Genomic DNA, 25,499 nt, shown 5'->3' with positions numbered 1-25,499 from the left:
TAAGTGTGGAAATTCTATATAAAAATTCAAACTTAATCTATGTAATGTATGTAATGTAATGAAGAGTAAAGTATTAGTAACTGTCAGCTTAGCTTTTTTTTAAGCTTTCGCCTTGTGTATATGTTACCAAGTTAACCCAAGCCCAGGGGTTTTCCACAGTTTCTCCAGCATGCCTTTCTTGGGCTGTGCCTTTTTATAACAAGGATGCACAGATTAGGCCTTAAAAAACACTGACAGGTTTAATCACTCAATTATACAAAATAGAATAAAGTACCAGGAATTTCATTATGTCAGATTGGAACTGAAGAAGAGGCTATACAACACATATAAAATAATAGGGTTTTAGCCGTTTAGTCAATTATTCGGTTGACTGATCATTTTATTTAGATTATAAGGATTTACATGGGACAACAGCAGAAAGGAGATGTTAGTCAGTCAGTGAGTTAGCTGAAAATTTGGTATTTTTTGATATTTATATAGAAAAACGCTTAATTCATGATTCATAAGTTTTATTTGTCTTTATATAAATACATAGTTTCCTAGTAGTTTTTTTTTTTCTATATCAGTAGTTATTTATGCTTGAACTCCCCTGCAGTTGTAGCCTTGCAGTTTGGGTCAGAAATATAGTGATAAGTAATGCTTTTGAGAGCTTTGCCACACACCCTTTTTAGTCAACCTATCGATTGGTCTCAATTTACATACATTTTACAGAAATGTACTGTTTTTGAAAAGCTTAACGGACAAAAAGGCAGATTTTATTCATCATTTTCCAATATTAGACTTGTTGGTTGGTCTTTGTTTTGGCATTATGAAGTTTTTATTTTGACCAATTTTGACTAGTAAATGAAGGCAGGTGAATTTTTTTAGGCAAGCCAAGTTTATCTGTATAGCAGATAGCAATTCATACACAAAGTAATTCCAAGTGGTTTACAGAATAAGAAAGTCATTAACATCATAATACAAACAAGTCAAAACATAAATAATAATCATAAAAAATACATAAAGAGAAGAGTGCAGAATAAAAAACAAAATGAAAAAACATTTGTCCATATGCACAACAGAACCATTTTGAGCCTAGATTTGGACATTGTCAGAGTAGAGGCCTGTCTCTGCCATTAAGCATTCTGACTATGCTAATTATTCTCTGTGATGAGTTTATAAGTGCTTTCGCCGTCAAGGTAATGTTAAGAACAACTAGCATGCTAACACTGCACCTGATCATAGGACAATAAAACAGTTTAGAATTAGATACAGACTGTACAGAGCTAACTTAATTCAACCTCAAGAGCTGCTTATAACATATCTGTACTGGGGCAACAAATGTTGCTCTAATACATGGGAAAAAATCAAGTACAGGGCCTTTAATCTATCTGATGGAATGCACATAGCTTAACCCATGTCTTTGTAATGGAATGTTATCCTGAATATTTTGTAGAGCTTGTGGTTGCAAATTGTGTGCAATGATCTGAATAGGGTGGGTTCTGAGCAAGCTGTGTACACCACCAAATACTGAGGATACCTTTGGACATTTACAGTTTTATGGAGCCCGGTGTTTTTGTGTATTAAGAGGTTGATAAAAGCCTCATTCACATTTTTACATGGTTACAAATAGGACTGAAGGTAATTTGAAAATGTTATTATGTCCTTGAGCAATACTCGACCACTTTTGGGTCTGTGGTATTGTTATATATTGTGTAGTGGGTTTTTACTACCACTGAGTGTAAATGAGGTCTTTAAAAGTCTACAAGATGCAGTATAATGTAAATATATATGAGTTATGTACAATTTGGATTCGTGAAGAAGCATACATTTCCAAACTACCACTAGAACAAAGTACATTGCTTATTATTTAATGAAGATTTAAACATAAAGACACTAACTCCTCCACCTGCCAGGTATGCTCCACATTATATAGCATTAAAGCATTAATTATCTGCATTTATTCTCTTACAGGTATTTTTAATGCTAAAAAAATATTGGAAAACATGCAGATCTGACCTGAAATTTTGACTTGATGGAGATAGATTTGTTAAAATTTTCATGTCAGGCAATGTAGGTAGCAGAGCCTCCATCACAAAAATTGCATAGGTTCATAATTATGAATTCATACAGTACATACATCGATTTGAAACTAGTCCATATTTAATCCCCTGCATCTCCTGCTGATCGTTTGTGGTAGCGCAGCAGCAATTACCCTTTTGGAACCCTGCTCCATAGCTCCCGAAAAGTCCGGTCTGTTTTTCAAAACTTCCAGCCCCATCGCCGCCACGAGTCATTATTTCAAAACGTTCCGCCGTTTTCTCCGGAGACTTAAACCACATTTTAGAGTTGGCTTCGGGCTTCACACAATAGCAGTGTACATTCAGCGAGCGGAGTGGGTAGCATAAACATCACCCCTGCCACAATGCCAGGATCTGGGACACAATGTAGGCACGTCCAAACTTTTCCTCTAAATTCGTCCCCATTGGGCCCCATGTATTGTTACAGCACGTCACCAGGGACACATATTTACAGAGGGTCAGCCAAATACCCTTTCCTCCATAATGCGCTGCCGGCAACTCACAACGAGAGATGGAGAGGAGGTTAAATGGTCTTGGTTAACCGCAGTTGGAGTCTGGTAAAAAAGAGGCTGCGTACGGCTGGAGTTTGTTGACAGAAGTCTGACGTGTATTGATACACTTTTAAAACAGGCCAGGACGTGTAATTTGCTATAGTAACAGGATCATTTGTGAAAACACTGATTGCTTTTTAGTTATGTACCATGTACCACAATACAGTCACGTAAGTAGTTAGAATTAAAAAAGATAGAAGAAAAAGAAGAAGATAAAAAGTACAATATGAATTGTGCACTGGACAATGGTGGAAGTAAAACTAGTAAAATGTGGAAGTAAAACTAGTAAAATACTTAAGTAAATTGTTGTATCTGGACTTTACTTTAAACGTAAATTTTAAACACACACAACCCTGCATATTTAGGCCTCTTGCAAACTGAAAACACTTAGATCCACCTTGTGATGTCATCAGGTAATACAGGAAGTGCACCATTGAGTTTTAAACTTGTATGGACTTTCACAAGAATCATTTGGATGATTTTTAGCCCTGGAATTGTCCATCTCTTCTGAACCAAAGGTAAAAGGTAGCTGTTAACTACCACTACATGACATCACCAGGTAGAACAGAGCATTTTGAGCTTTGGAGATGTAGACAGACTAATAATAAAGGATTACTCAAACATGTATGTGTTTAGAATGCAGATGTTCTGTTTACAAACACTGAACTGGACAAGAGTCTATAAGGAAGTTCATATTAAAGGCAAAACAAAAATCTGCCATAGAAATTTAGCTGTAATTTACCCCCCCCCACATATATATATATATATATATATATATATATATATATATATATATATATATATATATATATATATATATATATATATATATATATATATATATAATATATATATATATATATATATATATATATATATATAATATATATATAATATATAAATGCTATGTTAGTAAATTATTTTGTTTTGTATTACGGAGCAGGCCATGGTTAGTGGTGGTTAATGCTTCCAATAATTTGACTTGTATTGTATAGTAACAAAATGTATTACTGATACTTCAAAAGCTTCCCTTACTCAAACACCTATCAGTGTAATTGGATTATAGGAAGGGGAGTCAATACATCACTACATTAGATGAATCCCTACACTCCTATCTTGTTCATATGTATTCTTAAAACACAGAAGAAAGAAGTCCATATCTACTGTTATTTCAACTCATGACCAGCTATGTTCTATTTCTATCATGTATACATCTGTGTAAACCTCTGAACGTGTAAGGAGAGCTCTTGCGTAATGTTTAGATTAGCCTGTTCAAGCCTTCTCTTTGCTGTAATGTGATACTATAACTCTTAAAAGACCAGACCAAAGAACCTTGACATCCATATTTTAACTTCTGTAGCCACACTTAGCTCAACTCTCCTTGGTGCATGTTTATATGTTTCCATATTATATTTTTGAGGTATTTTTTTCAGTTGCCAGATTTTGACAGAATTGTGGAGCAAATTTTGGTTTTGCTGTGACATTTAAAGCATTCAGGAGGGTTGCCAGATATACGTTTTAAAACCAGGATGCTGGTTGTAGGGGGCACGCAGCCCAGGCCAGAGGTAAACACAGTAGCACTATTCATACTCTGGATCAATAATTTTCATGTGGTTTACTGGAAATAAAGTCATTATTTTACATGTTTTCTGGAGTAATATGCCACTTGCTTGTCTCCAAGGAAATGTTATTGCTTTACCTAAAATGTTCCACAGTGTAACATTAAAGTTATTAATCTTGCTGTTCTTCAGTTATAGTCAAACACCTTGTCTTACTATGAGGGAGTCACCTCTTCACAGATATGACCTTTAACTTGGTTTGGTGATGTCAACTGCTTTTCTCATGGCAGATAAATATGTTTAATGCCTTTCTATGGAACATTTCAATCAAAGCAATTATAGATAGCACAACCTCCACTAAGGAACATACATAGTACATCTTTAAATTGCATCTAAGAAGTGTATTATTTATTTAAAGATTTCTATTTTATTCACACATCTTAGTTATTTTAAAGGCAATATTCAAAGTGTAGTTGCTAGTAAACTGTGGATTGAAGCCATTTAGCTAGAGGAGAAGGAGTCTGGTGCTGATGCATGGGCTTAGAAAAACATAAGAGGAGTTCTTGACATGAAGCAGTAGGGGCTAGTGTTCTGAGGGAGATGACTCAAGGAAAAATCCCAGTAGGAGTGAGCAACACAATCGTAAAAATATTGATACTCCCCATAACGATATTATTATGTCAACCCAACAGAAATGTGTTAAAACATGTATTTACATATATTTGATTAGATAGTATCAGACAAATGTAAAATTACTATAAAATTACCAACTAAAATGCAGAAATATCACATTTTACCATAAGTTTTGTTTTCATTTTTAATCAGATTTTTACAGCATACAACTTTCCTTTTAATTTCAACTTTAATCAAGCTGTGATAAATTTATCTACTTAGGTATAAATCTGTCTGCAGCTACTCGTTGTATAGTCTGTCTGTGTTAAACCAAACACAATACTTTGACTCAAAACCAAGTGGCCCTCAAGCTAAAGTCTATATGTGCTCTATTTAAGACAGAACTTTCACTGTAAAGTAAACAACTCTTTCTCTGTCTGCATTTTTGTGTCCTCTTGGCAGACTCCAGTCGTTGTACGGCCAAAAGCAATTGTAATGTTTTTCCCCCAAAAGCTTTTGTCTCTCTATCTCTCATCTCAGTGGTTCTCAAACTGTGGCGTGGGTCAATACTGCTGGCTCATGGACTAGAGATCGACCATTATAGTTTTTTTCTTTGTTTTGAATCAATAGCAAGCGATGGCCGATAAGCTCTACCGATTTTGATTATTTTTTCTAAATTATGTTATGTTAAGTTTCCTACAACTTCATGCACAGCCCTTTTTACCAGTTATCACTTCACATTAAAGTTTAAAATAAAGCTTTGTGTGTACGATTTAGGCAGAAAAGTGTGAAGAGTGCAACTATCGACTCCATTGTGGACTTTTTCCTGATGGTACAGTTTGACGCTCATATTAATCAGATGGGTCAAGTTTTGAGTGTTAGGGGAAACTTGAGAACCCCAAAGAAATTTACATAGACATAGGGAGAACATACTGACTCCACAAGGAAGCCGGCCCCCACTCAGTCTTGGAATTGAGCCCAGGACCTTCTTGCTGTGATTAAGATGTGATTATACATCTTATACAGTGTAAGCAATGTGTAACCCCTCCCCTCATCAGTCACTGAGCTACCCCAAGTTGTGACTCAGGTGACAGTTTACACATTAGGGTCAGGTGACAGTTACATTTACATTCCAGCCACAAACAAATTCATTATACAAAATACAAAAAAAAACCAACAAAAAAACAAAAACATTTCAAATTGTAATTTTTTTTCAGTACCTTCACCTACAACATATAAAAGTTCATTAATACAAAATTATTAAATACCTTTCAAGTAATAAAATCTTTACAATACGCATATTCCTAGGTCAGATCAAGTCAAGTACATTTATAACTTTATGAGGTGAACTGATTAGCCTTGGTTTAGTTCTATTTTAGGCCTGATTAACTCCTATCACAAACCCGTATTTAGTAGTCCTAGTTTAGATTTTTTTTTTTTTTTTTTTTTTTAAGATTTTTGTTTTATTTTTTGTTTACATAAACTTTATTTTAATGGATTTTCTTTGTTTGCCAATGTAAAACTCAATAACTTTCTTCTCTTATATACTCTGGCGACTTCAGCACTTCAGTCAGTCCTCTTTCTAGTACCATATACCTCCTCTGGGCCAGCTCACTGTGAACTGCCAAGTGCCGAGCCAGGACCCAGAGTCTTGTGCAACAATGAAACGTGAGCGGAGAGGAGGCTCGAGACTGGAGGCCGGAGGGAGGAGACAGACACACTCCATACACGGGTGTACTGCCAAACCCACGCAAGCCCCAGATGTGAGCAGCGGCCTGGGCCAGTTCAGCTCACAAGCCCACAGAGCAGTGTTTACATAGCAACGGGAGTCCCTCTGTCTGTAATTACAGCCCAGCCATCTTCCACCACCAATGTTAATATCACAAATATCAAGAACTCTGGCCTGACACACACGTAAGGATTGTTATATTAGTTGTATTATTACGTTAAAGATGTACTAACTTTTCTGATGAAACTACCTACCTGCTTTTCTCCATGGAGATCTTAGAGTGTAAACTTCCACAATATGCCATGAAAGGCCTTGTACTTAATATTTTTTCATGTACTTGAGCATTTTTTTTTTTTTGTCCCAGAATGGATATATTGCATAAGCCGCTCTTCAGATCAAAATACTGGTCAGATCTATGGAGAGCAGAACCCAAAAATGCATGTCTTGTAATAAATGCAAGACATATAAGTTCAATTTCATACTGTGGAACGTTGCAGGAAAATAAATATCTCTACGGAGACAAAAAGATGACAGACCCCAACAACCAAAAAAGTTATATAATGCACATTTAAAATTATCTGTTGAAATTAGCTGAATGCATAACACTAATCCTGCTCCTCATTGTACCAGTTCTAAGCCTGTTTAAATTAAAGTGTCACTGCTCAAAACCTGAGTACGATGTCAGTTTGCCAATATTGCACTGTATGGAAGCGGATGATTTACTGTGGCAACCTCAGAAGTGGAAGAGCATATGGAACAGAAAGGAACGAAAACAAGAAGCATATGTTTTATAGTCCTGGCAAACAACGCTGCCATGTGGCTCAGTGGTTAAGTCTAAAGCACATATGTGTGGCAACTGAATTCAATAAAGCCTGCTGCATATATCATTGTAACATGCAACTCACATTCTTTTAACCTAGTTTGTGTTACAAATTGCCATTTATGTTTGTTGGAGTTAGTGTTCTATGTTGCCTTAAGATGTAGATTACCAACATCCTCCTATCATCCGGATCATTATCTAATTTCTTGAGTTATCAGATTACTGTAATATCATGTAAACAGTTAAATCTGATGTGAGTGATCTGATTGATCTCTTTTGAATGATTTCTTTTGTGCATGTACATACTAGGTCTGTCACGATAACAGATTTTGAAGTGTGATATATTGATGAAGAAAATATAAGCGGTACATGATAATATTGAAGCTACTTTTTGTTACAGACACAAAGCAGTAAAATCCCAGTAAAACTTTGTAATTGTACATTGTTGTTAAAAACATAAGCTGCAGTAAATTAATATAATGAGTCATACATGTTATGAATTCAACGCTTTACAGCTCAATACTTATTATAGTACAGAAAAATAACAGAATAGTACAAACAAAAAGTACCTACAATAAATACTGACCCATCTATAATTTACTAAAGGACCAATTGACATAGTAATTATCATAAATGATAGTAAATGCTAGTAAATGCCAAAAATGTGATGTAACCATTAGGTTATATGATTACTCTAGTGATCTAAATGCACCCACCAAATAGTTCTCATTGTCCCATGGTAGCCCCACTACTCCTGATTTATGTCTCTGGTCTGTCCCATTTTAAGAGCATACTTCCACCCGCTGCTTTAAGTGAACAACCCAGCAATTTGAATTTAAATCTATACATTTTAACTGAAGAAGTTGCATGTTCCTGTATTGACCACATTTGTGCACAGAAAACCCTAACTGAAAGACATATCGTATAGTGATTGTAGTGATTGGTTTGTGGTCAGCTGTGGCTCGTCATTCTGCAAAGGGCTCTGACGTAAATCTAGTAGAAAACCCTCCCTCTCTCCCCCCTACCCTTCATCTGGTCTGCTCTCCTCCCTCTCTCCTATTCTCTTCTTTCTCTCCGTATTTCCAGTAAGCAGTTGCGTAAATAATTTCCGTCAGGGCAAGTAATGAAACACAGCTGTAGTGATTGTGCGTTTTCCATTGTGTTTCTCCTCCAAAACGCCACAAGACTTAGAGTAAGAGTCTGGTATGTGACTTCATTGAAGAAAGTCATAGTAATACTAGCCAAAGAATGAGCTGACCCTGTGGTAATGAAAAATATAGACCTTTAAACTGTTTACACATGACCAGGGCTTTAATCTTGAAACTTTTTTTACCTTTCCTTTGCCATAGAAAATCATCTGACTACCTTAGAATAAAATTGATAATTGTTTTTTTTTTCCCCAAGTTGTCCTTTTTTCTCCGTTAACCCCAAATTTGGGACTACCTCAGGGCTAAACCTGTAGTAGACTGATGAACAAATAAATCCTAAACCAAGACAAAACTTGGATCTGGCCTAAAGCATGTTTAAAAGGACTAAAACAGGACTGCACTGCTTTCAGAACTATCTAACTAGTCTATGATGTAATAGTGGTAAGTTGTCTTTGTAGTAGTTTTGGTAGTGGGAGTTGTAGTAGCTGTAGTAGTTATGGCATATTTAGTAATAGTAGTTGCTGTATTAGTAGTAGTACTAGTGGTAGAAGTTGTAGTCCTAGTAGGTGTGGTTGTTTTGGCAATAGTAGTAGTGGTAGTTGTAGTTTTAGTAGTTATGGTAGTTATGATAATTATGGTAGTAGTTGCTGTAGTAGTTGTAGTGGTACAGTATAGTAAGTAGTGCCACTAAAGTAGAATTTTGCTTCAATGAGAAATGGTTGGTATTGGCAAAGAATGAGCTTGCTCTGTTGTGGTACTTATAAAAAATACAGCCTTATAAACTTTGAACTCATGTACTTTTTGCTTTTATTTAGTTGTAAGTTTGGTTGACCTTCTTAAACTGCAGCGTGGGGCCAGCTTTTGTGCTTTTTCCCTCTTGGCAGACTCTTGTCCTAATATGGGATGGGGCTGAAGGCTTCCAGGTGGTGTCTTTCGTCAGACAGTCCCCTCTGAGGCCTCACCTTCTACCATGGCCCATTTCCAACAGTGGAGCCTTGCTGAAAGATCGTGTCCCAAATTTGGACCAAAACACTGGAAAATAACAAAAGAGATGACATCATATGAGGGGTGAGAAAGATTTGAAGCAGATCTCAGATGCAATATGATTGTTTTGTAGCCTATATAAGAAAGTGTGGGTTCAATGCCAGGGTTTGTGTGAAATAAAAGTTGATTTTTTGTTCCTCTCTGATGTCTGTATTGTACAAAATTCAAAATATAATGATGGGGTTGTTCTGATACTGACATTGTTAACTGTTGATTTTGGCAAAAGCTCGGATACTGAGGCTGAACAATTTGTGAAAACTATCTAATTACTTTTTTTGTAACACGTTGCAAATTTCCATTAAATTTGTAATTCAACAAATCAAGAGTCACATGTATTGAACATGTACAGCTCTAAACTACAGGGTTAGGAGAATAAGACAAATTTCAAGTTTGATTTGATTGTGATGAATCATCTCAGTTATTACTGGTGAGCACTCAAACTAATTCACCTATCCAGTACCATGCTATTTCCCTAAACGCATAGTCACAGCTGTATACATCTTGTGGCTAATATCACCGCTGCTTTCATTTATCCATTGAAGTGGAACACATTGGTTAAATTGACTGTGTAAACTATCTGAGAAAAGCACAATTCATCATGTGTTTCTCTAACTTGATCCTGACTTATGTAGTTGAAATGTGAAGGAGTGGGAAAAATAGTAGTCTAATAACTTGTTTATGAATCAAATCAAAACATGTTTAACCTATGGAAAGATTACAGCCTACAGTTTGAATTAGAATGAAGAATGGGGAGACATTCAGCTGAAGGTCACAGCTGTGAATCCATCTCATGGATTCTTGCAAAACTAACCCCATATTTTGCTTGCATTATTGCTATGGTATTGACTGGCCTTAATATACTGGCAGAGTGTTGAGATGCTTGAATAGTAATGTAGACTATGTATAATGAATGAATAAGAACCAGCCACCTCAAGCTTTGTATCTTTGTATGACATGTATATTGCCTATTGAGCCTTGTGCATTTGTTAAGTGTGTCTTAACCAGTCTGTGTTAACGCATGAGACAACATGACTCCTGACAGGTCGCCCTCTGCCTCTGCCCTGAGCTGCTCCAGAAGAGGCCCAGAGGAATGTTGGCCTCCCTCACTTCTGTGGCTCCTTGCACTCCAATGACACTTAGCCCAGCCCTCTGGCTAATATAGAGCTGCTATTGTTCAGCACATAGCTTTCTAAATGCTTCTTGATGTACATGGTGTAATATGTTTTTGTGTATAGCTTTTTAAAGAAATAATTTGTCTGTGTGTTTGTAACATATTGAAAAAGTCTTAACATTTTCTGCTGTTGGGAACATAGAATAGAATAGAATAGAATGCATTTTATTGTCACTATACACATGTACAACACCATACACATGCACAGCGAGATTAAAAACAACTCACCCTCCAATACAGACGCGGGACACCCACAACACAGCACAAATAAACATCACAAAATTATTTATTTCATATTATTAGAATTTGGAAGTAGTATCAGTTGCAATGTTTCAAACTCAGTTTCAATACTAAGAATAAGAACCGATATCAAATTTGATAGCAAATTTATAATAATAAACAAACATATTTTTAGACAATAGAATGCCATTTTCAATACATAATTACAGTTACCTACCTTAACGTTATCATGTGGTCTTGTACTAGTTCTAAATAGATCAATACTAATACTTCAGGAAAATTCAGGTGTGTATTAGTATCTTAGTTTGGGTTATAGTTTCAGTATTGTTTTGTATATGGATATTGAATTTTTGGACAACTCTATAGCTGCAACATTATTTTAACGTTTTTATGGAATTATACTGGATCCAACCAATAAGACAAAAAGGTGAAATTGATTATAAGTTTTCATTTGCTACAAAATACATTTTTATTAAAATGGGTGAACAGTAGCTCAGTGTGTCCACTGATCTGAAGGTTGGCGGTACAAGTCCCACTCTTGATGTAAACATCATTGGTTGAGCGGTGTGGTTCCAGCTCCCACAAATGTGTTGTGTTCTTGAGCAAGACACTTAACCCACCTTTAAGTAGTTCCCTGATGTAAAGAGCTTTAAGTACCTTGAAGGTGGAAAAGTGTTTATATATACATGTGACCATTCACCAAAACTACATATTTGCCTATGTCATTATTTGGTGGTCTACGTAAATCTTCACAAATGTTAGACACACAAAATCCAACAGGCAGCCACCCAACACAAACTGTAGAAATCTCTAATGCCCCAAGACCCCCTCCATCTCCATCTATGGTCCATCTATGGTTCATCTATGGTCCACATTTCTGTCAGTAAACATGTGCTAACCCCCCGCTGTCCTGCTAGAGAACGCACAGTGACAGCTGTGATGGATGAGACAGAGGAGCTCAAAACTGCAGGAGGGATATTAGTCAGAGGGTTTGGGAGGACACTGGAGTTCTGTTCACTTTGACATTGAACGCTGTCTGATGGGAAAACAAGAGACAAGAAAATAATACAGTCATTTGGTTTGGTATTTATCTCACTGATGTTATACAGATGGCCTTGTTGGGTTTTAAATTGGTCGGTAGTTATGAGCGATATGGATCATTACCATGTTTTGTTGGCCAACTTTAAAGGGCCCATGTTATGCTATTTTTGGATCTATGTCATAATCTTGTTTCCTCATCAAAGGCATACCTGGTGTTATGTTTTGTTTCATTCACACAAGCTCTGCATATTTAGTTCTTCTCTCAAACAGAAAGACTGTTACACCTTGTGAGGTCACATGGTAATACAGGGCATTTGAGCTTCACAACCATGTGAGAATGAAATAAAACAACTCCGGGTATGTTTTTGATGAGGTAATAACACTCTAACATGGTTTAAAGCTCACAAGAGTCAATTTTATGTAATATACATCCTTTGACAATGACATATTTAATACTTTACAATATGCATTTTTAAGTATAGGCTATGTATAGATCTGTCATAATAATTTTGACTTATTGTTCAGTAGTTAAGAGATGAAATATATTTTTGGGGGCTTGATATTTATCAAATGTAATTTCTTGTACTTTTTTGTAGTGTGTTCAAATTTGAGGTGTAGAGGGCTGAATAATTAACATAATAACAGAAACTACAGATGACTAAAGTTTTTCATTGTACTAGTCTCTTATTGCAGAAACGTTTGCACAAATTGATAGCACTTTTCCTCCTCTTTTGAGCACTAGTCTATATACATCAAGGAACCCAGTCCCACACAGACACCGCAGAGTTTTGGGTTGGTGGGGGAACACTCCGGAAGAATTCACACTTCTCCACACTTAATACTTAACTTTGTTGACTAGACATTTCATTAGGGTTGTAGTTGACTAAAAACATTAATAGTTGAGGGAGTGTAGCAAAAACTCTCAGCTTCTCAGTATCTATGATCTGATCAGATGTATCTAACTCAAACTGCACTCAACAACTTCACAAGAGTTCAAAACAACAATTTAAACAGAAAAGTACAAGGAAGCGTTATAAAAATATAATATAATTTGATTTGATATAATATAAAAATATTCAGCTATCTTACTCCATATGTTCTCCTTTTTGATGCTATCCCAAATATATCCTTATAATCTAAATAAAATAAGTCAACTAATATAAATTTTGGGCAACTAAGACACCGTCGACTGATTAATGAACCAAACAACTAAAGGACTACAGCCATATATGCTTTATGGGACCTAAGTTCTTTGATTTCTCAATTAATATGCCCATAATAATGATAAACAGATTAAAAGATTTATCATGAACACCCCATGGTTCTGTTGTACCATCTTTTGCCTCACAAACTGACAGCAGTTTTGATGACTCTTTTGCTCTCTGCTTTTATGAATGGGGACAGCACATGTCAGCAGCCCTCAGTGAAGACATGCAGGAGTAGCACAGTTAGCTTACTCAGATCCAGCACATGTCCAGTGGATCACTTCACACTCTGATCCTGTGGCCCTCTGGGAATTACCCGTGTCATCCATCTCCTCACAGCCCCATGATTTATGTTAGGAGCTACTCAAAAATGTGACACAGCATACTAGAGGTTCCCCAATACTTCTCTAATAGTTACTAGATTTTTCTGTTCAGTTATTGTTTATGTTAAATGTGGACTATGTAACATTTCTGCTTGACTCCATGGAGATATTATTACTTTGCGCAGTATGGTAGAAACTTACCATCACCAGGCCAAGTTACAGGTCAGATCTGCGGTGAGGTGACCACCCTCACAGTAAGAACGCCTGTCTTTCAATGTGTTTTTAGGCAATCAAAACACCAGTAATTGAATAAATGCGAAATAGCAGTGTTTAATGCCATATTGCAGAAGAGTACAGCTAAAGTAATAACATGAAAACAAGCAAGTAGGAAAAAAGTTGCATAGTGCACCTTTAACAATTGTATATCACAGCAAAAAAAATTCTTAACTGAAGCAAAAGTATTATTGTATAATTTTTGTAGTCCTCAATCATTTTACAATCCATTACCTCCACTTTTTACCACTCCCACCAAAAGCTATATATTTTTTTTTTAGTTTTTCTAATATTGACTTTCAAACAGGCCTTAGATCTCCAGATTTCACACTTTGATGGAGTGGTTTACGACTTCCCTAATCCCCCTCCCTCTTCCTCCTCTGAGTTCTTACCCTTTTTTTTGTACAGTGCGCACAGATAAATCCCTCTCAAAGTGAACTCTCCCTCCCCTTTATGAACAACGGCTTAGCTCACTTCCTGTAGTAGTGGACCGGAGTTCAGGGGTGAGTGCGCTGCAGTTTTAGTGTCAACACAGAGGAGCTAGCAATTCCTCAGCCCAAAATCCCCCTAGCAAAACAAGAGCGGGTACAATATTACGCCTCCTAGAGTCCATGGGAATCGTGGCCTGCAGGGGTGAGACAGGAGACGGAGGATTCACGTAGACTTAGTGGCATAGATGGGAACAGACTTAAATTCAGGGCTGAGGTAGAGGGCCTTATTGAACCGAGAGGCCCTGTGCTTACCTTGTGTTCTGCAGTTATATACTGGTGTTTTTGTTGGGTTTTTTGGCTTATAAAAGGAAAGAGTAATGCCCCTGACTTGGAAAAGAACGTTGTGGCTTCAATTTCTCAAGTTTGCCAATAGCCTAGATTCAAGATATAATTGCCCATGGCTGCTGGTATATACTTCCATATTGTACCGCAAAAACAGTGACAATTTCAAAGTGCCAGTATCAAGACTTGAACCACCACTGCGTCCACTAAACCCCTGACATAAAGGAGTCTCTGAGATTGTTGGTGCTGTCGGTTTCCCTGTTTCTCTTGTGTCAGCTCTGAAGAGCACAACATGCTGGGTAATAAATCAGTCATCATCAAGGCATGCTCTGAACAGGATTCCAACCCCAGTCTTCAGCGTGCCAATGACATACCCACTAAACCATCAGAGCTAGTTGAAGACATACTACTGCAGAAAAAAACAAAGCTGCAAATCAGCTAGTGAGTTTAACAACATTGCTGGTTTCTTCTTAAATAGATGCTCATAGAACATAGCCTGCTTTGTAAAAAAATGTGTTGTTCAGAAGTTAATCTTGTGAAAGGGTATTTGAAAAGTGTTAAATGTGTCTTAAAGTCTGAAGTTTAAAGAGTGGATTATCACTTAGTTTAGTATAGCAACTGCTCTCACTTCTTCAGCTATTACTTTTACTACCACTATTGCTATTAGTAATGTAAAAAAATCTTGGGTTGACTATCCTCCAATCAGTTCCCCTTGGAAAAGCTCTGAGCTCTTGTTGACTAAATACTTAAAGAGTATTGTATGTTGGGTATGCACTTTCTCCCTCTCTCCCTCTCTCTTTCTCTCTTTCTCCCCCTCTCTCTCTTTCTCTCTCAAGGGGGAGACTTTGTTTGTTTATCTTCGGAAATGTCTTTGTGGGAATATCACATGTGTCCCGGGTTGGCACAAGCTCTGACATCACTTCCTGTGCCCGGCCCTGGCGCAGTGCCATCATGTGGAGGGAAAACAAAGACCCTTCTTCAAAACAACAAGAGCTTATCTGCAGATAGGACCAAACGAGGACTGGCCCAGTCTCTATTTAAAGACTACTATTGTATATGACTTGAACATACACTGTGGGCAAAAGTCGTAAGCAGGTTTTTAAGACCATGAAATAGGAAAGTAGTATTATTAATGTTCAAAATGTAAAAAAAAAAAAAAAAAAAAAAGAGAAAAACAAGATGACAAGCACCTATAACATTGGCCTTACAAGGCACTCATTATAGGTGGTATTGGTAAAGATATAGATTCATGTATGGACTAAAATATCTGCTCGTTCAGTGGTAAGGTAGGCATGAGACAACAATTTGGTGTCACGATTATCATGGCCAAAATAATTGCAATTAATGATTATATCACAATTATTATTGTTGTTATATAAGTTGCTGACAGTTTAAAAAATTGAATTTATTCATAATTAAAATTATAATTATTCATATTCAGAGCATATTTAAACAACAGTTTTAGTATTGTATTTTATTATAAGTGAAAACAACCACTCACCCATTTACACACCAGTGTACACAGACACTGGGGGGGGGGGGGGGTTATGTTGAGAACAGGAATCAAACCGCCAACCTTCGGATCAGTGGGCAAACACTACCGACTGAGCTACTGTCGGCCCATTTTTGTTGGCGATTATCACGATTATATAGAATGTCCCACAAACAATTATTTTTTACCCTTTTTTATCACAATAAACAATCCCATCTCTATGAAGGTACACTTTATTGTTCTCGTAGAAAATGTGTCCTCTGTATTTTACACCTCTTTCAGTGCAATTGGGGCAACCTGTCAGGAGCAGTGAGTGCAATAGAGCTGATCTGATAAAGCAAACCTTGAGCGAGTCTCGGTCAGGATTTTAACTACTGTGCATGCTTCATGTTGATGGGGGAAACTGAAGTGCCTGGAGGAAACCCATTCAGACAGAGAGAGAAAAATGCAAACTCCACACAGAGGCCCAGGTGACCCGGAAATCAAACCTGGAACCATCTTGCTGTGAGACGAGTGTTGATTTGTTTTCATTGTACAGTCATGTAAAAATACATCTTATTCTTTGTTATAATACAAGAAATTAAATGTATCCTGTTGTATACTGACTGTATTTAACGTCCAGCTTGTTTTTTTGGGCCACTGTACTTTTCAAATGGAGAACCATGTCTGAACGTTGTCCTATAACTTGCAGGCAAAATAGAAACGTAATATTCAGCTCTTAAACATAATTTGCATACAGCGGTTATAGATTTATGAGCAGAACCGTATGTCATGTCTACAAAAATAAGAGGCAAACCGAGCCATAAAACACTATATATTTTATCACCATTTTCTTTCCCTGACAGGCCAACTCTAAACAAAGAGTCTACTGTTAAAATGTTGTTTAAAATACCCTGGGTTTTGCCTATATTTCAAGCAATGACAGTCCTTTGACTGTTAATGTCACAAATAATAATAATAATAATTTAAATAAACAGAGTGATATATATATATATATATATATATATATATATATATATATATATATATATATATATATATATATATATATATATATATATATATATATATATATATATATATATATATATATATATATATATATATATATATATATATATATATATATATATAAACAGGAAGTGAAACAAAAGAGATAGATTTATACGTTTTTGCTGAAAACATCTTTGTACAATGTCCGGACCATGAACTAATCCCCTGCAAAGGCAGAGTTGTAGAAATAAACTTTTGGATTTGTGGAAGAGGGAGGGAGGGGTGGGTCAAGGGACCTGTCAGTCACTATGGTAATCGCTCACATTGTGGACCTAGAAGTAATGTAATTATAGCGAAATACTGCACACAGAAGGAGACCAGTGTTTGGAGAAGGAATGAACATAATTTGAAAGCTTGTCACTCCATGGAAGCAGAAATTGTTCAGTGTTGTAACTTAAAACAAATGTCACAAGCCAATATAATATACATACACTTAAATTTTCCTCAATGTCATGGTGTTTTAAGAGTGATGGACCATACTCGATACTCAAAGGCCATGACACTTTTTTTCTTTGCGTTTAAAGGTGCACTGTGTAACTTTTGTGCTAGAGGGTCCGTTACCTGCATGTGTCCATAGAAATATTCTTGCTTGGCCCGGTATGCTTCACATTTCCTGATTTCGATATTAAGGAATAGACTTGATACTCAATACAATTTCCAACACCATAATAATATCTCTTTATTTTAATAATAGAATGTTGCAGCATTAAATTGTAGTACTTTCTTTTATATTACCATTTATATTACCTAATGTGGATAGAGGCAAACAGGTAATAAGACAAGAGCAAGTTACAGTTACAAATCAGATCTATGAAATGGTGACCCCACTCACAGTAAGAATGCATATTTTTCTAGGGATTTTCTAGCTATATATTTTATTTATTTATTTGATTGGGACAGAGCATATTAATGGACAGACATGATACAACAAATACCTCTAATTAAATAAATACTAAACAAATATGTTTTAGGTCATATAGTGGAAACATAGAACACTCACTGATTCTCACTTCTTCACAATCTCACTTAATAATACTGCTTTTCCAGAGAGATGCAGAATAAGTTGAGCCTTCTTATAGGGCCTCTTTGTCCTTGAACTTATAGGGAGCCCACTGGACCCAAGGCCTGATGGGAAAAACACATGTGACAGGACTTGTATCTGACCCTGACACACTGTATGATGGATGATGGCTTTTGTCTATTGTTCTCAGCTCGGATCAGTGAAGTTTTAAAAGCCCTCACACAAACCTACTCCTTTGAACCTGCTGCACCATGGGATTTAAAGGAGCCTACTTTGCTTCAGTGTAGAATGGGGGTTGGACATTATCACATTACAATATATTATGAAGCTTTAGAATAGGGCTGGGCAATATGGCAATAAAAATCGAATTTGATCTCATCCCTGTGGCCATGTGCTTTTATGTTAAGTCCCACTGTGCAAGTTGAAAAATATACCAAAATATAAGCATGTTTTTCATTTTCTACATTTTGCACTGAAAAAGGTAGAAAAATATCATCTTTAATGTGAGTATGCTTGCATCTCCACAAACCTGACTCTTATTTGGCCTGGAGCAATGCTTCCTCCTGCTTGTTTCCATGGAAATGTTGTTCCTTATATAATCTTCCACAGGATAGCACAAAACATATGTATCATAACGGAAGATAGATATTTATATGTTTCACGGACATATATCTATCTTCAGGTGATGTGCCACCTCCAAAAAGTCACACAGTGTTGTTTTAAATGCAACTCTATGCTTGAGCACACACACTTTCCTATACAACTTTCAGAAGAAGCAGCTGACTTTATTGTGACTATGGATATAAGTGTACATTTGAATGATGATCAAATAAAAATGTGACCTGAAAATTGTGATACATTTTTGGCATATAGCCCACAACTTTCTGGCTGAAAGGCAAACACTTATCGCAGTGTCACATTACTCGCAGAAAGTCTTGGAATAAGGCCTCAGGTTGATAGCAGTTTTATTCTCCATGGAGTTAGCAGATGCTGTAACTGTGATCGTCTACCCCATGTTACTTAGTACAATTGCAATAGGATCCTTTATTATTTGTTATTATCTGCTTAGAAAAAAGGTAAATCAAACTTAACACTCCTAAACTGTGCAGACCCACTCTAATAACCCAATAGCATGTGTAGACCTCATTAGCTTGTATTGTTATGCAATCTAATGATTTGTTTGCCAGTTTTCTTTTGGCAGTATATTTGTGTGTTGCCTTTGTTTATTGTGTAATTTGTTGTGAAAAGGAAAAAGTGAGTTTCTCTGCTCTGGTTATGACAGAGGACTGATGAGTGAGAGCTGGACTGCAGTGCGAAGGGAGTACAAGAGGAGGATGGGGCTACGTACACTGACACTGCAGGTTTTTACTGGCAGATATTTCCCCCCTAAATTTGGTAGTGCTGCAATGAACGACTGTTTTGCAAATCCATAAACTTGTTGATTGCAAACTAGTGCTTTCTCACATGGATCAATCACAATTTTTCCTTATATTTTGTCTTCTTGTAAACACATAAATATGGCTCAAATCAAATATTTCTTCTCCAAACCACATGTACCAATGTACTAACAGAAGATGGGCAATAGAATATGGAATAAATTATGAAATTTGAAATTTTATTAATTGTACTGCCCAATCATGAACAGTATTTTTTATTAAATTTTATCCACCATGCTAAAACTAGCTTGATGCCTGATAGCTAGGGCTGTAGTCTTTTTGTAGATTAATCGGTCCATGGTATCTTAGTTCAACAAAATTTGAATAAATCTACTATATTTAGATTATACAGATTTATATGGGACAACAACACACAGGAGCGGAAGATTTGGTATTATTGTTTACAAAGGCAGATTAAACTTACAAATTGAATCTGTCTTTATAGAAATACATTATTTCCTCGCATTGTTTCTGCATAAATAGTTGTTTTGCATGAACTCCCGTGCGGTTGTAGTCTTGTGAGTGCAGTTTGGGTCAGATACATAGAGACATGTAATAGTTTGAGAGCTCAACATTATCTTGAAAACATGATATTGACTTCATCTGTAAAAAGACTAGACAGAGAATATATTTCCTCTGTCGCCTCAGGTCATTTGGGGCCACTCAACAGGTGCTCCTTCTGCTCTTCAGCTCTGTCATTCTCAGTGTGCTACAGTACTGTAGTGCTGTATGATACAGTTGGCTCTCAGTCACTGCAAAATCTGGACTAAAACGTTTGATTCAAATATGTTGGAATATTGCGGCCCAACCCCTGAACGGACTGTTTGAAGCCTTTTACCATAATAACAGCTCATGACTGGTCAAGAACATCATCTCTGACTCCAGCCATGTTCTAAACACACAATATATGCTGCTACCATCCAGGCATAGGTACCAAGTACCACACTTAAAGAGGATCAGGCTCAGACAGTCCTTCATACATCAGTCTATCCTGAAGCTAAAGGACGAGCTTAATCCATAAAATCTGTGATACCATGATGAGCAGAAGTCGTCTTTGTTGAATTGTTCTGTGTGTTTATGTCTATATGTGATGTCCTTCTATTGTGTCTCTGACGAAGCTGCTGTTTAATTGTGAAACTAATTTCGGATCCATGATATGACAATAAATTATCTATTTCTCTATTGTTTGCCACGCCCCCTTTTAACTCAAAAATCAATTGACAGAAAATGTCTTTAGTCTACCAATAATTTCTATAGTTGACTACGGCCCTAGTGCGGACTTATATTAGCAGATAAGGAAAGGCACTATATAAAATCAGCATTATAGCAGAAATAATAGTTGTAGTAAGTAGTCATGTTGGTAACAAAACCTCTTCTGTTAGGCCATGTCTGTGGATAGTCGGATAACAACTATTGATTGATATGGTCCTCCAAAAGGTTGCGTAAACCAGGAAGCTTAAAGTCCCATGGGTTCCAAGTTGTTGCTCAGAGATCTCAATATAATTACCACCAGGGAATAGTGGATTTTTAGTTGTACTTTAGTAGTATTATAAATATTTCATGTACTTTTATACATGAAAGGAGCTGTTTTTGGTGAGCGAGAGATGAACCCCAGATGCTACACAGGTTTTTAGCATTAGCCTGTGTGCTTTCATCAGCCGTTGCCATGTTTTATATGCATGTTCCTGGGACGTGCTGTAACATCCCACAGTGACTTCACATCTCCAGGCCCAGACATGTGCAAGCCGAGCATCCCCAAAAGACTAATATGGTAACAATAAAGAGGCGGCTTGTGTTTTTCCCACTAAAGTGACGCATGAGTTTTGCCATATACTGTCCCTGGCTTTTTTAAATTCCATTAAAACAATAGCTGATGTATTTTTTATGTATAGTTCTAATGTCTCATGTATTATCAAAATAACATTAATGTATATCACAATTTAGTTATTAGACAATATTTACGCTTTGTTGCTTGTTCAGAATATTATAGAGGTGGGTTTAATAGAGTTAGCCAAGAGCTTCTCAAAATGTGGGGTGCCTCTGTTTCGAGGGGGGGGGCTATATAAGATATTAACAGTTAATCAGATACGCTACGCTAACGTAACGCATGCCGGCTTGTCCACAAACACAGAGACATGAGAGCTCAAATGAGTGTCTAGTTTTGGTTACTAGTTTTAGTATCGAGTATCTGATTTTCTATACTTTTACAACCCTCATCTATCGACACTCAAAACCAACAATACCAGTGTGGAGTTATTCCAAAGTGAACATTTCCAAACTGGTTAACACATTTTTGAATTTTTGTTTTTTCCATCACTGCAACAACATTGTATGATCCAAAACATTGTGGGAGGAGAGTCAAAGGGAGCCAATAAATTAATGAAAAAAAAAGAAAAAGATAATTGAACGTCCACCATCTGTGTGTCTTAGAGATCATATTACAGTGCCCAGAATGTTCCACAGTATGGTATTATTTATTGCTTAAAGAGCAAGTGACACCAGTCCAAACTATTGGTCATATCTGTAGAGAAGCAACTCCCAAAGGTAAAAATTAATAGTGTACTATGTACCAATTAGTCAAAACAAAAGTATCTCCATGGAGACCAGCAGGTGGCCATCCGCACCCCAGAAAGGTTACACAATGCACCTTTAATTTATAATCAATTGATCGGCCAAACCCTTAACCAACAAAATCAAGTTTATTTCCAAATTTTTCTTTTGAATGTTTTAGACAAAGAAAAAATGTCAAATATATAATTTTCAAAACAAACCAAAACCCTCCAAAAGAACATGTATATTGATGTTACACAAGCAACAGCAGACCTCACTCATAATTCCCACAAAAATGAATGGGTGAGATTTACCATACACAATCCCTGGCTCTATCTAAATCCTGTGTCAGCTCATTGTAAAATGAAACAAATTAAAAACAATAGCTTTGTGCACCGAAGTGTATTCTACCCCCAGCTGTACCCCTCGGCTGTGGGACGCTCTGTTTGGGGATCGTTTGGATGGAACCGAATGTTGTTCTGGAACTGTCTTTGACTAAGGCTTTAATTGTTTCCAAATGCTCCATCTGATTGCTGTTGGCGTTCTCCGTGTGATGTGTTTGAAATCAGAGCTCTGTTTGGCTGGCAGAGGGCTACAGGTTAATACAGAGGGCCAGCGCTGCAGAAAAATACTCGCTGTAGAATGATCCGTCATAATGTGCATGACTTATGAGAGGGGAAGGGGCTGTTTGCTTACTTTGTCAAACATTGGCAACTTGATTTATGTACACTTTATGAGATCATCATAGGATTCTGGTAACCTGCGGTGGAGTCTTTAAAACAAAGTGACTTGTGGTTAAGTTGTGTGTTGTATGAAATATAAAGTACATCAGGTTTTTATTTATCTACAAATGGAGTTGGTTTAGGGCTGAACCACATGGTGATTGTAGTAAGTGTTAGTGTTATAGAGTTGTCTAATATTGTTAATGCCTGTTCTTTGACTCATAACGAAATAAACAAAACAAAAAATCAAATGTGCCTTACAGTAAAATGTTGTTGTTTTTTTTCCTTGTAGGTCCTGTGTTCCGTAGCCCGTGTGAGCTGCTCCCGGTGGGGCAGGGACACCCGGTGCAGGCCCTGTCCAAAACCTTCACTGTTCTGGCTGGATGTGCGAGCAAAGGCACCAGTGGACTACCACAGGAGGTGCATGTAGTCAACGTCAGAGGAAACACACCAGAGGGACAGGACGGGACACTACCACAGGTCAGTCTTATACTTTTATTCACTTGCCTCCAAAGCAGTAACAGTACCTGAGTGCAGGAGCCCAGATTACACATAGAAATTACCTTTAAACCAATTGCCATTGTTCAGTGTTTGTTATATGTGCAATCAGCTGGCATTATGCTACACATCGATCTAATTAGTTACAGTTAATATTATTTGGCATCACCGGAGCATCTATAGGCTTTTCAGAAAGGAGATATAATATACTTTACAACATTAAACATCAATTTTACAAGGACAACTTAAGGAAGGAGAAGGTACCAGCTGGAATTTAGATGGTAAGTTGTCTAATTAATACAAGCACGCCTTGTTATTGGTATGCAAAGTATCGTCCCTTGGTCGAATGAAGCAGGTTTTAAAACTATACAAATATTCAAACAACATGCAGTTTAACACAGTTCAAATTTCTCTTCATTCCTGATGTGTAAGACAATCTGGAGATAGTTGAAAGTGCTATGTCATTCAGTTTCGACACACCTAGCTTTTTACAGTACCTATAGACACCATTACTCTCCCACAGTATGTAAGCTTTATTTCTCATGTCAATTCTGTGAGATTAGGTTATTACACACATGCTCTATTACCATCTTTCCTCAAACTAAATCTCCCTGTCTCTCTAAAGTGTACCCTCAGCACTAGTATTGATTTGCGAGCTGTCATGCCGCACCACTCCCTTATCGCTCTCTCACTTTCTCCATACTTTTCACATGATTCACAGCCCCCAAAATCTCTGTGTGGGGATTTTTACACCGTCCCATGACCTGCCCCTCAGTCACTGCAGTGTGAAGAGCTGCGTGCACAGACGTGTCATCACTCTGCTCTGCTGATGCTGCAGTGAGACTAGCAAAAAACACTGATAAATGCTTAGTCAGCAGGTAAACAAAGGCGGTTTCCGTGGAGACACTGTACAACATCTCCAAGTTAGTTAGGTTGTTGTTTTAGTCAGATTTTCATAAAGTAAAGATCCATTGAAATGAAAGTGCATATGACAGGTTACACCACTAATTTAGTTGGAGATATGGCGCAGGATTTGTTGGTAATTCCAGTTGTGTAATGTTTAATAAAAACAGGCTTAGAGAGATTTTTTTAGGTGCTGGAGAGATGGTATTTGTTCTAATCCAAAGCACATCCTGGATGGGAATCATAGTGCATGTAGCTGCTTCACAAGATTTGGTTGTTTAGTGTATCAACAAAGTTTGAGTCAAAATAAATATTAACCTACTGTCCCGAGTTATGCTTCAGTTGTAAGTAATGTCTTTCTTCTCCAAGCATATTTTGTACTACGTTTTTAAAGCTGGTGGAGGGATCGCCACCTTCTTGTCGCCGTGAAGATGTTATTGCTTTGCTTGGAATGTTCCACAGTATAGTATTTAACTTGTATATCTCTGTGGAGTCAAGCAGATGGCACCTTAAGGTCAAGTTACGTTAGATCCAACTTTATTTTAATACTAAGGAATAGACTCAATACCGATTCTGATACCACAATGATAAAAAAATAAATACATTCTTCCTTTAGACAACAGAATGTGATTGTCAACATTAAATAATAGGTACTTCCTTTTATATTAACGTGTGCATCCAGGTATGTTCCATAGTGCTCCATGGACATACACTACAAGTATAAGACCACTCTATGTGGTCTTATACTTGTTCTGGTACACCTCAAGACAGTTTTAGTATCGATTAGTATCTGCAACAGGCATGATTTTATACCTCAGAAAATTGTGCTAAAACAGATAAAAAAATAGAAACTATTAACTTCATCTAATGTAGATGAAGTTAAAGCTATGCACATCTCAGGAAGCTGTCAGTCAAAAACAGTTTTCTTTTTGTCTCCTAAGGCGCTCCTGGCAACTGACCCACAAAAACACTTTGCTAACAATGAGGTGGTACTTTTCAAAAAATATTTCAGTTAAATTAATGGTATGTATTAGAGATTTTTGCCACATTTGGAAAGTTTTCTTATTATATTTTATGATAATATTTCCATAACTTCCTTGTAATGCTTTCAATTATAAGTTTCAGGTTACACACGCCAAAACTTTTAAAATAAATTAAATAAAAACACTGCACTTCAAAATTTCAGGGCATTTGTTAGAATAATTTTTTATCTTGATGGATCTTTTTCTCATTTTAACTTTTTATTTGAATTTTGAATTATTATGATTCAAGGAA

At 36.7% G+C, this 25,499-nt stretch overlaps 2 protein-coding genes across 2 annotated transcripts in view; one reads left to right on the top strand and one right to left on the bottom strand.

Moving 5' to 3' along the window:
* The window catches only part of btbd8 (BTB domain containing 8), a 95,083-nt gene extending 81,605 nt beyond the window's left edge, over positions 1-13,478 (bottom strand). Inside the window, exon 1 of the mRNA XM_033965052.2 lies at positions 13,469-13,478. The gene's annotated coding sequence lies outside the window, so the exon portion shown is untranslated. The remainder of the gene's footprint in view (positions 1-13,468) is intronic.
* tgfbr3 (transforming growth factor, beta receptor III) overlaps positions 1-25,499 on the top strand; it is a 96,283-nt gene that overhangs the window by 11,139 nt on the left and 59,645 nt on the right. Inside the window, exon 3 of the mRNA XM_055221480.1 lies at positions 23,116-23,303. Coding sequence (XP_055077455.1) covers positions 23,116-23,303 — 188 coding nt within the window. The remainder of the gene's footprint in view (positions 1-23,115; positions 23,304-25,499) is intronic.

This window comes from Periophthalmus magnuspinnatus, chromosome 4 (genome assembly GCF_009829125.3).
Source record: "Periophthalmus magnuspinnatus isolate fPerMag1 chromosome 4, fPerMag1.2.pri, whole genome shotgun sequence".
Classification (NCBI taxonomy): Eukaryota; Metazoa; Chordata; class Actinopteri; order Gobiiformes; family Gobiidae; genus Periophthalmus; species Periophthalmus magnuspinnatus.
The sequence above is the reverse complement of the archived record's forward strand: the minus strand, read 5'-3'. Positions and strand labels throughout refer to the sequence as shown.